At 36.5% G+C, this 12,982-nt stretch overlaps 1 protein-coding gene across 1 annotated transcript in view; it reads right to left on the minus strand.

Annotated features, from left to right (window-relative positions):
- Positions 1–11,216, minus strand: part of LOC129248118 (serine protease easter-like) — a 62,183-nt gene extending 50,967 nt beyond the window's left edge. Inside the window, exons 1-3 of the mRNA XM_054887556.1 lie at positions 11,042–11,216; positions 4,974–5,140; positions 4,833–4,890 (exon numbers count right to left, since the gene is read on the minus strand). Of these exons, the coding sequence (XP_054743531.1) occupies positions 4,833–4,890; positions 4,974–5,140; positions 11,042–11,111 (295 nt within the window). The 5' untranslated portion in view covers positions 11,112–11,216. The remainder of the gene's footprint in view (positions 1–4,832; positions 4,891–4,973; positions 5,141–11,041) is intronic.
- Between the last annotated feature and the right edge of the window lie 1,766 nt (positions 11,217–12,982).

A 12,982-nucleotide genomic window follows, 5' to 3' on the forward strand; every position in this document is an offset into this window, starting at 1 on the left:
TTGAAAAAAAATATTAGCAAAACTTACCTGAACTTAATTCAAATATTTAATATATCAAGTAATATTGCCGCAAGAAAAAGTAACGTCGTTAGTCACGTGGTCTACATATGTAGACCAGCACTGTTCAGACCTTGATAAAACTTACAACTGTACGTCAAATCCGCACTGAATACACTAATTGGATAAAGATATTAATTATAAACAGCTATTAAAAAGCTTAGGTAATTTAAGAGACAAATTTAAGGAGTTGCACGACTTTGAAAAGAAGTGGTCTACGATTGTAGACCACGTGCCTAATGAAGGGTTAAAACAGTCAAGCATGGAGGTGAATGCGTCATGGTTTGGGGTTGCATGTCCACATCAGGTGTTGGCAATCTTGTTTTTATTGATGAAATAATGAAAGAAGTAAAGGGTTTTTCAATACAAGGTGTTATTTTGATATTCAAAGAAAAACGCTATTTTTTAATATAAATGATTCGGTGTTTCTTTATAAAGAAGAAGGCATGCCGTTAATGGTGGAAAATAACATCAGGCAAACGACCACCACGACCACGCTTACAGGACAATATTCTTTTCATGAAATTTTTCATAACAGAATTGCAGAGTGGATGCCATATGGCCTTGATAGCCCCACGTATTTCCTCTTTGAGGTCTTGATTCGACCCTGGGCTGTTGGCGTATGCCTTCTCTTTCCCGTGCTCCCAAAGAAAAAAGTCACAAGGTGTTAAATCACAAGATCTCGGTGGCCAATTGTGATCACCTCTTCGAGAGATAACACGGTCTGGAAACTTTTCCCGTAAAAGATCAATGGTTTCGTTGCTTGTGGGGCACGTAGCGCCGTCATGTTGGAAATAAACGTTGTCCTGATCAATACCATCCAATTCAGGCCATAAAAAATCGTTAATCATCTCCCCTGTTTAACACCTAACACCTGTTATTGGAAACCCCTTTATATTTAAAAATCCTTGTTACAAAGTGATGAAAAAATTGGATTGTCTTGTGGATTTTATTTCCAGCAGGACAACACTCCACGCACATAGTGAAGATGTCGCTAATACATAAAGTACCTCAATTGTTATCAACGCCTCCACAGAATCCAGTTATGAACCCTATAGAGCATTTATGAGATCATTTGCAAAAACCATTAAGGAAACACCACATAACTCACAAAAATCAACTTAAAAGCTTGCTCCAAGTCGAATGGCAAAATAAAAATTCGGATTATACAAAAAACTTGATTCACTCAATGCCTGACCGACTAAAATACGTTATTCTATTACGAGGATACCCTACTAGATATTAAATGTAATTTTTCTTTTACTTTATTGCAGAGTATCAACACTTTTGCTGTGTGAATTTTTAGATTTTCTATGGTTTTTTCATTCTTATTTGAGAATGAGATAGTTTATATTTTATATTTTCTTATATTTCACACGGGAACAATTGGATTTATTTAATTTTTAATAAAATATTGAAATACTCAAAAATCTTCGTGATATTTTTTATAAACCATCTTTGAAGTGGTCGGGTATCAATACTTCTACTTCACAGAATTTTTTATTAGGACCTTTCTCAATGCAGAAACACACTCGGAGTTTTGCCATTGCCTGCCGAAGGGCAACCGCTGTTAGAAAAAGCTCCTTTTGTTTGGTGTTTCATGTCCGGAGATTCGAACTTGTGCACTTCCGAGTGGTAGTCACGCACCAACCCATTTGGCGGCCGCTGCTAAACCCATAGAAAATGATATTAATCAAAATCGTCACATTTTTTTTCGTGGAAAAACATGTGGAAAATTACCAAATAAAATTGTTGGGTTAAGAACGGTGAATTCACCTTTATGGATAATACGAGTAAGCATCCAATACCTGTAGGTATATATTAGGTGAAGCAAAAAAACATAAATTTGTACCAGCTTATTATTTTTTCGAATGTGGAGTGTTGCTTATTTTTGAATATTTTTGTTATATGACTTTTAATAACTGTGTGTAGGAGGTTTAGAGACATAGTTATGGGGCGGTTTTATGCTTTTTTGCTGCTAAATCTGCTAGTTCGTTGCCCTTGATTTTGGCGTGTCCTTTCGATATTATTTTTGAGTTTTGATAAGCAGTTTCTTATGAAGTCTATATAATAATTATTATTGTTTACATTTTTTAAGTTGTAAACTTGTTTGGTTTGCGTTTTTTTGAACCGTCTGTGAAAATTAGTTTGAATTGTTTTTTAAGTAATAAGAGATTTTGAAATATTTTTAATGCGTATTGTCTTTTTTTCACTGGTGGAGTGATGTATCTATGGCATTGAAATGGAAAATGGAATTGAAAATGCCATCCAGGAAATCGGGTTTTAATCTTAGGTTTATTATTAATGGGAATATCTAATTCCAGGGATTTTTCTATTATGCGATTGAGTGTTGATTGAATCGTATGTTTTTGTTTAGAAATTACTATTTTGTGTGTTAGTTTGGAAAGTTTGACTGCTCATTAATGATTAGGTTTTTGCATAGTTTTTGTTGTGGTAAACTCCCTCATTTGTATTAACGGTATGCCTGTGTCAAACGTCATGTTGCTAATCGGAGTAGTACGGTATGTGCCTAAGGGGGTTCGTATAGCAGAGTTTAGTAATGAGTTGAGTTTGTTGATATTTGTTTTAGGTGAGTAGCCAAAAAGGTATAATCCGTAATAAATTTTTGATACGATTCAAGATTTGGTAGCGGCAATGATTGAACTAGTGTTAACGAGAAGTTTTGGGCTTGCAAGGCATTGTATTATGTTCAAACGTTTATTTGGTGAGTTGACAAGTTTTGAGATATGGGCTTCCCATTTATATCTTTTATTAAATTCGATGCCTAATATTTTTAAGTTTACGGTGTTGTTTTTTGTAAAATTGTTGCATGTGATATTTGGATGACAGTGTTTTTTCCTGCATATGTGCATGGGCTTGCATTTTTCTGATGCATTTGATTTTGCATTTCCTTTGAAAGAATGATAAAAAACAAGATTGCGTCTTTCGAATGCGTTGAATTCGTAGGGAGAATTTTTGTGATGATTCTACAGTGCTTCTTATTTAATTCCATACTCTCTTTAAATCGGTTTAGGCTAAAGCTACCTATAATTGATTTTGATTGCGATAAACCCTTTAGATTGTCCCAGTATCGTCCTCTACTTCCTCTATAACAGAGGAGAAGTTACTCTTTCCAAGATCACAAAATGGCTCTGGGCCAATAAATGGAGGGCCCCTCCTTTCTATTTTGTATAAAAACAGCATGCTCCGTAAGAGCACTGGACTTACTGTTAATCTACACTTATTGAAAAGTACGAAGTAGATATGTAAGACACAGTTTTCCATATAAAATAATTCAAAATCGCATTTCAAAAAATGTTGGCCAACTTCATAAATTTTTACTCATATCGGTTAATTATTTACATTCTGTCAAAAAAATATCAGGAATTGTCCATTTGAAAACACGCGTCAAGGAAATGGTGCTGGAAAACCATCATTTAAGTTCCAGGGAGGTAGCTCGTGACCTTAGCGTGTCTCACGAATCAATTCGTAACATTTTACATCATCAATTGGGTATGAGACGCCAAGACGCGTGGCTGCTCGACACGTTCCAAGAGAGTTGAATTCCTTTAAAAAAATTCATCGAAAGAAGGTGGCTGAGGACATGCTTGAGCAAGTGAATTCGGACCACAGGTTTATCCAGCGCATCATAACAGGTATTGACTGGGAATTCGTTGAATAGTTCCACGGTAAATAAATAATGTTATTGGGAAGTTATACGACGTTTGAGAGAGAATGTGCGTAGGAAGCGGCCCAATTTGTGGAAAGAAAACCGTCTCACAAGATTCATATTGTAAACATTTTTTTTTTACCAAAACTCGACAAATTTCATCGAACAGACGGATTTAGCCCCTTGTGACTTTTTCCTTTTACCAAAACTTAAATTGCCACTCCGTGGACGCCGCTTTGAGTCGATAGAGGCCATTAAAGAGAATTCGCTGAAGGAGCTGAAGAAGATATCTTCAAACGCGTTTAAAAGGTGCTTTGATGACTGGACTAATAGTGGGCATATGTGAATTGCTTCGAATGGAGCGTCTTTTGAGGGCGAGAAAATAAATTTTGATGATTAAACAATTATTTTGCGTTTTATTGAACAATTGCCGGTACTTTTTTGACAGAATGTATATATTAGAATAAACAGTCTTAGCAAACGAAATTTTGTGAAATTAAGTTTCAGATAGTGAATAAAATACTTAATGAATACTTAGAACTTATTCGTGAGAAGCTCTCGTATAATTTTCTTTGAATTGAACACAATTAATTTTACAAAACATCAGCCAATCAAAAAATAATAAAAAAGTAATATTATTTATTATTTTTTTGCCATAATACCCTGAGACCACCGTGGTCTTTTGGGCTTGGCTGTATGACTAAAATTATATTACGAAAATCGGCGCTCTGTGAAAAGTGTTCATCGCGCCCTCAGGCCAACTCAGCGAAGAGGCCCATTTTGGGCTTAATGGCTAGGTCAATAAGCAAAATTGCCCTATTTGGGCTTAAATTGCCACCTTTGGACTTTTATTTGTGGAATTTATGTAAAGCCTAAATGATTTATGAATAATCCAGCTCTGATTGAGGCATTGGAAGCCAAGATTACTAAAGTTATTCATTTGAAAGTGATTATCTTTAAAAACTAAATGCCATGAATGGTTCTACACAAAAATAATAAAGATTGCCCAATCAATATGAATTTTTGTTGTTTTATTTCAATTTGAAATCACCCTTTAAAGTAGAAGTTAATGCATATGCGAATATATGTAAATATATGTAGTTACCTGATGTTTTGACACTAGGTGGATTTTGAGGTATATTAGTAGGCTTAGGGCAGCACACCTATTCAAATAATAATAAAATAGAACATTACTCTAAAACTAGTACTATTTTTTTATTTTATAATTGTCTTTGAATGGACATACCAGTGGATTTTTGCCAATCGTCCCGCATTGACTGCTTTGTAAAAATATTAATTCATCATTCCTCAAATTAGGTTTTAAAGCCAAGGTATATAGAACAGTGCAAGATTGTATTACCACGCAATCACCAGGTGTTCTGTTTGGTGTCTGACAGGCTCCATAAGTTGTTTCTGTTTAAATATAAAATAAACCAATTAAGTACATATGTATGTGGTTAAGCATTTTTGAAGTAGTAGACAGACTCTGCCGTGATATAAATATAGAGATGTAAAGTTATAAATTGAAATAAAAGATACAACCCCATATTCCTCTGACTAAATATAGTAAACTTGTCAAAAAAAAAGTTCACTCTTAGGGAGATAGTAACACTAAAAAGTATATGATCATTTCCTGCTAAAAAATTATAACTTCTGGCAACTACAATAAAAATGAAATTCTTTTTAAAGCGCGGGAATTGATAAAGGGGTACGAGAACCACCGCTATCACATTAAAATAATAATAATAATATGTAAAATAATAATAAAAAAAAACGATCTTTTGATTCATTTGTTTCACTCGATGTATCCACACGGTTGGCCGCGATTTCAGTCAGAAACTTTTTGCAATTTGAATGCTTATATACATGTATGTGTGTATATGTTCACACTGAGCTTATAAACATTTAAATATACAGATATAACTACAAGGTGAAGTCCAAAATAAACAAGTCTGAGATACAACAGAAACGACAGGAGATTTGTTTTGATAACTTCGAGTTTGTTTATTCAAAATAGTCCCCTCTGGCCTCGATACACTGTTTTGCGGTACACGCCTTTTGGATGGTCTCTGCGGACGCAAAACCTTTTCCTTTCATGGCCAGTTTCAATTTTCCGAATAGATAGAAGTCACAGGGAGCCATACCAGGCGAATACGGTGAGTGATTGATGGTTAAAATGCGATTTCTAGCCAGAAAATCAGTCACAAGAGTGGATCGATGCGATGGTGCATTATCATGCAATAAGCGCCAGCTTCCTCCTCCGCGGTATTCATGGCGAATTCGACGAATGCCAAGATAGAAAATTCCATTGACGGTTTGGCCCGTTGGCACGAACTCCTTGTGGACAACTCCCTCGAATCGTAAACACAAATGAGCATCGACTTGATTTTTGACTTCTCCAAACACGATTTTTTGGGAGGTGGCTCATCTGGAGCCTTCCATTCGGCACTTTGACGATTAATTTCAGATTCGTGTTGGAAACACCATGTTCCATCACCAGTTCAAATGTTGTAAAGGAAGTTCGCGTCTTTTCTCGCCTCATTAATGAGGTCTTTTGAGTGATGAATTCTTAACAATTTTTGGTGATCAGTTAACTTTTGCGGAATGAAACGTGCACAGACCTTTCGTAAGTCCAAATGATCAGTTAAAACGCGATAAATTGATGTTTTAGAGATATTCAACTACGATTCCATGAATTTCCATGATGATTTCGGTTCATTTTTAATAAATTTACGAACAATTTCGAGGAAAATTTCGGTGATTACGTCCTGAAGCCTTTAACTCCGACGCCTTGCTCGAACTCGTGGAAGCTGAGCAAAATTTGACAGTCGATATGATAGCTCAGAGGTTAAATTCATCGCATGGAACAGTTCACAGGCACCTGGTTCAGTTGGGAAAGGTTTCAAAGCTGGGAAAATGGGTTCTCCATAGACTTTCCGTCGCCAACTTTGAGCAGAGAGTGAATGTGTGTTCTCAGCTGCTGCAATGGCTTGAAAATGAAAGTTTTTTGAACCGTATCGTTACTGCTGATGAAAAATGGGTCCTTTACAATAATCCTGCTCGCAAACGCTAATGGTTAGATAAAGATGAGACACCAGAACCGACCCCGACCCCTAGAGATGGCATTCACCCCAAGAAGATTCTCCTGTCTATTTGGTGGGATATGACCGGTATTGTTTATTATGAACTTCTGGAACCAAACTAGACGATAACTGCTGACTATTATTCCCATCACCTATCAAACCTTAATGAGGCACTTAAAAAAAATCGACCGTCTTTGGTGAATTGACGCAAAGTTTTGTTTCGACGACAACGAAAGACCTCATACCGCAAGGCTAACATTAGGCAAGCTGAACGAGCTCGTATGGGAGCTAATGCCGCATCCACCATACTCTCCGAATATTGCACCTTGTGTTTATCACCTTTTCCGTGGACTTCAATCCCATATGAGCAACAAGAACTACTCCTCAAAAGAAGCTATAAAAAGGGATATCGAAGCGTATTTTGGCTCCAAGGACAAATAATTTTTTGAGCAGGGAATTAAAAATTTGCCTAAACGTTGGGAAGACATTGTAAATAATGAAGAAAAATATATTATTGATTAATAAAAACTTTAAACATCTTTTTTATTAATTTTCTTCATCTGACAGCGATGATGAAGTGGAAGAAATTATTGTGTTTATACTTTTAATTTAATACGAGGTAGATCAAATGAAAATTGTTTCAAAATGAATTTTCCTGCCAACAATTTAATCAGCTGTTCGTCAAACTTACAAATTGTTACTGGTTTTGCGTTCATGTACCTTTTTGGATATTTTTCTCTCTCTTGAGAAAATACATCAGATAAGCGTGGCCACCTAAGAGCAATTCGAGAAACTTTGAACAATAACGATTTCCACAACAGTACACCACGCAAAAAGCCTATCATTTCTGAAAAAAACTGCAAACTTTTCTTGGAATTTGCAAGCACATAAAAAAAGAGGATGGATATTTGTGTTTACTAATGAATAAAAGTTTTATATTATATATTTGGCACCGATGGAAAGTTGGAAACAATCAGGTTTCTTGTAGTGTTGTACTCAAAGAGCGCATGATAGAAGTTAGGAACAGTATAACGTCTGCAGAACTGACAAAGTCAAGAAATTATTGATGCTAACGGCGGATCAACTAAATACTAAACAGCAACAATATATAGGATTAAGTAAAGTTTTCACGCTAAATTAAATTGTTTTTGAACTGTATGTGACTTTTGTAAACGCTGTTTCCCAACAGTTCTTCTATCACTAAGCAGTTGAAGAGTAGTACCTTTCCTGTCTAGCTCATCGGGGTTCCAATTTCCCCTAATTTCTCTATTCGCCGGAACCCAAATAAGGCTGACCTTGAATACGATACCAATTTAGGGCTTTAGCCTTTTTAGATATGTACGTAGCCACTCCATTTATAGCTAGAACTTCTGCCTGATAGACGTAGCTGCAGTGGTCTGGTGGTCGAACAGTTAGTTCAAGTCCTAATTGCTTCGCGTTCCTCTTTTCCACTTTTCCTCTTGATATTTGCCGCTCTTATCTTGACGGTATGTCGTTATTGAAGAGTTTGTCGAAGGTGAGTCTATGAATAGAGGAGTCCATTTCTTGTTTCTGACCATTCAGATGAGAGAACTGAGATGATGAGAATTGAGGCGTGGCCAAACTGCTGGTCTTTCCATAGCGCCATACTTTTAAGGGGGGACCCTCATTTAGACGGTCGAAAAATGCATAATTTTTGGGAATTTTTTTCTCAGGTAAAATAACTTCAAACGTTTTGTAATTCATAAAGTACTTTAATAAATGTCTTGACTGTCTACAAAAATTTTCGGAGAAGAAAAAAAACATTTTAAGTATGGAAATATACACCTCGTCCATGGCACCTCATTCTATCTGTGTACATTCTAGCGCTCTGAATTTTTTTCTGAAATAAAAAAAACAAATTTTTTTTTAAACTTTAGGATAATACCTTCGATGTGACATTTTGATTTAAAAAAAAATGTCGAAATTGATATTTTTTACCCAGTTTTATGTTAAAAGTGATTTTTCATGCATAAAAATTGACTTTAAAATTACAAAAAAATATGAAAATCTTTTTTTTTAAAAAAACACTTAAAGTCACATTCAAAACAATTTAATTATCTTTAAAATGAGCTATTGTAAAGCCTGATTGGTTCAATACAGCGTTCTCAATTGTGTACACAAAATCGAAAAATGATGTTTCGAGAAAAACGCGTTTAAAGTTTTGGATACAGGCGATCAGGCCACCCGTCGCGTATTGTTAAAAATTTTGTCACTCCTTCAAAAATACAGATATCGACTTGAAATTTTGAAAGTATATTCTTAAATAGTTGTAGAATAGATTAAAATTATTTCCAAAAAATCGATTTTTTTGACCCGATAAATGAGGGTCCCCCCTTAAGTCTAAGCGCTAAGGACACGGCCACGTGTTTCCCTACAAGATTTAGTGCAGGCAGGTGGATTAACACTTCCAGCGAATTGTTTGGCTAATCCTTAAAGCATCAGATATGCATAAAAAGGATATTCTTTGGACCTTACTCATGAGTTTAGCGTAACTCGTTTCTTGAGTAGAAGTGTAATCAATTAAAAGGGCCAAACATTTAGTTTTGAAAATTTTTTTATTTCAATTCAAAGTAAAAAATATGCGAAAACAATGCAAATTTTTAGCCATTCTTAGTTCACTCGAGCTTTGCCGAATCCTGTTGAAACGTCCATGGTCTGCCACCGAAATGTTTGTCTGCCCACGACTTCAAAGCATTCTCCACAATACTTTCTCGATAATATTTCACATTTACCTTGACACCAGGTTCGATGAAAACGATTGAAGAGCGCCCATCTGCGGTTACAGCGGCTGCTGCCTCCTGGTGGCCAATCGATGACTGAAATTATCGTGAGAACGGTCGGTCAAATAAACTCTATCTTTTTGGGAGTTTACGAAAAATTTTCTCGTCGGTAAACTTAATGTTGGGAAATTCACCGCTTTCGGCCAAGCGAAGCAACTCCTTCGTTCTCTCAAGTCTGACTTGTTGCTGGTTTGGTGTGAGATCATGCGGCGCCTTTTGGATCTTGTAAGGCTTGACTGTGAGATCCTTTTTCACTATGTGACGGCCACTACTATTTTATATATATATATTTTATATTATATATTTTCAGTTCTTTCGCCATTTTATTAGTACTTCGTCGGGGATTTCGCTCAATTCGCTTCTTCACTTCTTGAATAATTTCACGGGACGTTGCAGTTTTTTGATGACCATCTCCGTGATGTTTCGCGGAGCTACCAGTATCATTGTAACGAGTAATGAAGCGATAAACAAAAACTTTATTTACTTTAAGGTGCTCGAGTTCACGAACAATCGCTGGTTGTGATTTTCCAGCCAAATATAATGCAATCACACTATTACGTTTGAAAGCCATTACTGATTTTCTTTTTTCGCGTTTACTCTCGGCAAAATGCCTCCGCGCGCTGTTTTTACGGTGTACGTCTTGATATTTTTCCCCAAATTATGTATCATATTCGGGGTTTCGAACCTGTGGTACTACCGAATGGTAGTCACGCATTCGGCTACAGTGGCCGCGATTTTAGCTGACTTTAAAATCGGTAATTGGTAATTTGTGTTCATTGTTTTTCTAAGGCCTTCTCTAAAGTTTAGCATATTACGAAAATCTGGTCGATGATAGACTTACCAGGACTAAAGTCACATTGGTTTTGCTCCATCTCTTCATTACAAAATAATTACTCTTTTGCTAATGCTCAGTAATAGAAATACACTACACTTGGAATACATTGGGATCAGATGCGGGTTTATTAGAGACACATCAATCCAATAACAAGAAAAGCACTACGAAGATCGTTCTCACACTTAAGGGTCGAGACACTAAAATACATGTTTATAAAATTTTAAAGCTCAAATAACAAGTAAAAATCCAACTGTTTTGTCTACGGCCATAAAAGTATGAAGTACACCGAGGTTGACCGAGCCTTGATAGATATATTTTTTTAGCAAATATATTCGAAGAAACTTTTGTCTATACTTCCACGAATTCAACTATAGGTCAACCTCGGCAAGGTGCAATTGTTTACAAGTTTATTTATATGAAAATTCAAATTCAAAGAAACAGAAGAGGGAAAAATGAAATACTAACATACGCACACACAAATTAAAACATATAAATTACACAAGCATATAAACATTTTTATTGATAAGGCTATAAATAAAACATCACAGTTCCAAGTATGAATTTGCTTCAGAAGATTTTACACCACACATCTTACCTACTGCAACCGAACCCAAAACACTCAAACCACAAGTAATAAGTGCTAATATATTTTTAACAAATCCCATGTTTTGTTAGGTCCAAATTAAAACTATTTCCAAAAATATGTTACTGTTACAGAAAACTCTGTAACTCTGTAACTCTGCACTGTATTTTAAAACCGACTTCTTCAAGCCGAGTATCGAAGGAAACTGTAGACATTTCCTACAAATACATACGTTTTATAATGCAGTTCTCGGCGAATGCAACCTCAGCCCCGAAACCGCATTTGGTAGAAATACAAATTTCACAAAACTCATGGCACTCCTTTAATTTCATTATTTCTTAACGTTTGTTTACTTGAACAAAGCACTATGGGGTTTTTTTAATTTTTTTTTTGGCATGAATCACAAATTTAAAGATAATGACTAAAATTTTTGAGGTCAATCACGTAGATTAAAGTAGAATTTAGGTTTTTGTTTATTTTTTCATTCGATTACGCCTACACCTCCGCCCTGAACATGATCTTTAAAATAATTTGACAGTTTATAATATATATTAGTAAATTTGTGTTTCCATATATTTCATTTATTTCGCGAATTTGTGCATTCTTAAACAATAAGTATTTATTTAAAATTAATTAAATTATTTCTTTGTTTTTATATTAAATTTGTCTGGGTGGATAATTCCCTTCCAAAATGGCTTAGGTACATTTTTAAACTGCATATATGTGTTCTAAGAAGAAAGAAAAACTTGTTTGAACTTACTTTTCTTCTATTTTAATATATTCTTCGTCAGAAGTAATCACATCAAGTTCAATATCTTCGTCATATTCTTCATCTTCCTCCTGATCCTGGGTCTTTTCCAAGATTTGGCGTATTGAGAATATTTGGTCGATGGTAGACTTTCCAGGTCTGAAGCCACACTGATAAGGTCCAATCAGTTGGTTGACGGTGGGCTTCAGCCTTTCACACAATACGCTCGCTAGAACCTTATAGGCGATATTTAGAAGACTAATCCCGCGGTAATTGGCACAAATTGCAGGATCGCCCTTCTTATGGATTGGGCAGAGCGCACTTAAATTCCAATCGGCAGGCATGCTTTCATCCAACCATATTTTGCATAGAAGCTGATGCATGCACCATACCAGCTCCTCGCCGCCATGTTTGAATAACTCACCCGGCAGTCCGTCGTGTTCTTTAGCCGCGTTATCGCTATTCTCACCTCGTCATGATCGGGTAGCGGAACGACAATTCCGTCGTCAACGATTGGGGTATCGGGATCTTCACTTTCTCGGTGACATGCGCAGCTGTCACTGTTTAATAGGTTCGAGAAGTGTTCCCTCCATAATTTAAGGTTGCTCTGTACGTCAGTCACCAGTTCGCCGTCTTTGTTCTTACGAGAAAACGCCCCGGTCTTAAAACCTTCTGTAAGCCGCCGAACTTTCTGGTAGAATTTTCGGGCGTTGTTCCTGTTGGCCAGCATCTCAAGCTCTTCGCACTCACGTATTTCGGTCTCTCGTTTCTTCTTTCGGATAATACGTCTCTCTTCCTTTTTCAGCTCTCTGTAGCGATCCCACATGGCTCGCGTTGCACCCGACCGCAGCGTGGCTCTATAGGCGGCATCCTTTCTTTCTGCGGCAGCATGACATTCCTCGTCGTACCAATTGTTTTTTCGGGCTCGCCGGAATCCAATTTCTTCTTCGGCGGCGGTACATAGAGAACGAGAAATGTTGCTCCATTGTTCGTGGATTCCGGTTTGTTGGGCAGTACTCTCTGAGAGCAGGAGTGAGAGTCGAGTGGCGAATCTTCTAGCTGTCTGTTGTGATTGCAGCTTTTCGATGTCGAACATTCTTGGCGTAGGTAGATGCACGTTTTTTGCTGCACAGAGGCGTGTGCGCAGTTTGGCTGCAACAAGGTAGTGATTCGAGTCGATGTTGGGTCCTCGGATCGTACGTACA

Source organism: Anastrepha obliqua, chromosome 5, assembly GCF_027943255.1.
Source record: "Anastrepha obliqua isolate idAnaObli1 chromosome 5, idAnaObli1_1.0, whole genome shotgun sequence".
Taxonomy (NCBI): domain Eukaryota; kingdom Metazoa; phylum Arthropoda; class Insecta; order Diptera; family Tephritidae; genus Anastrepha; species Anastrepha obliqua.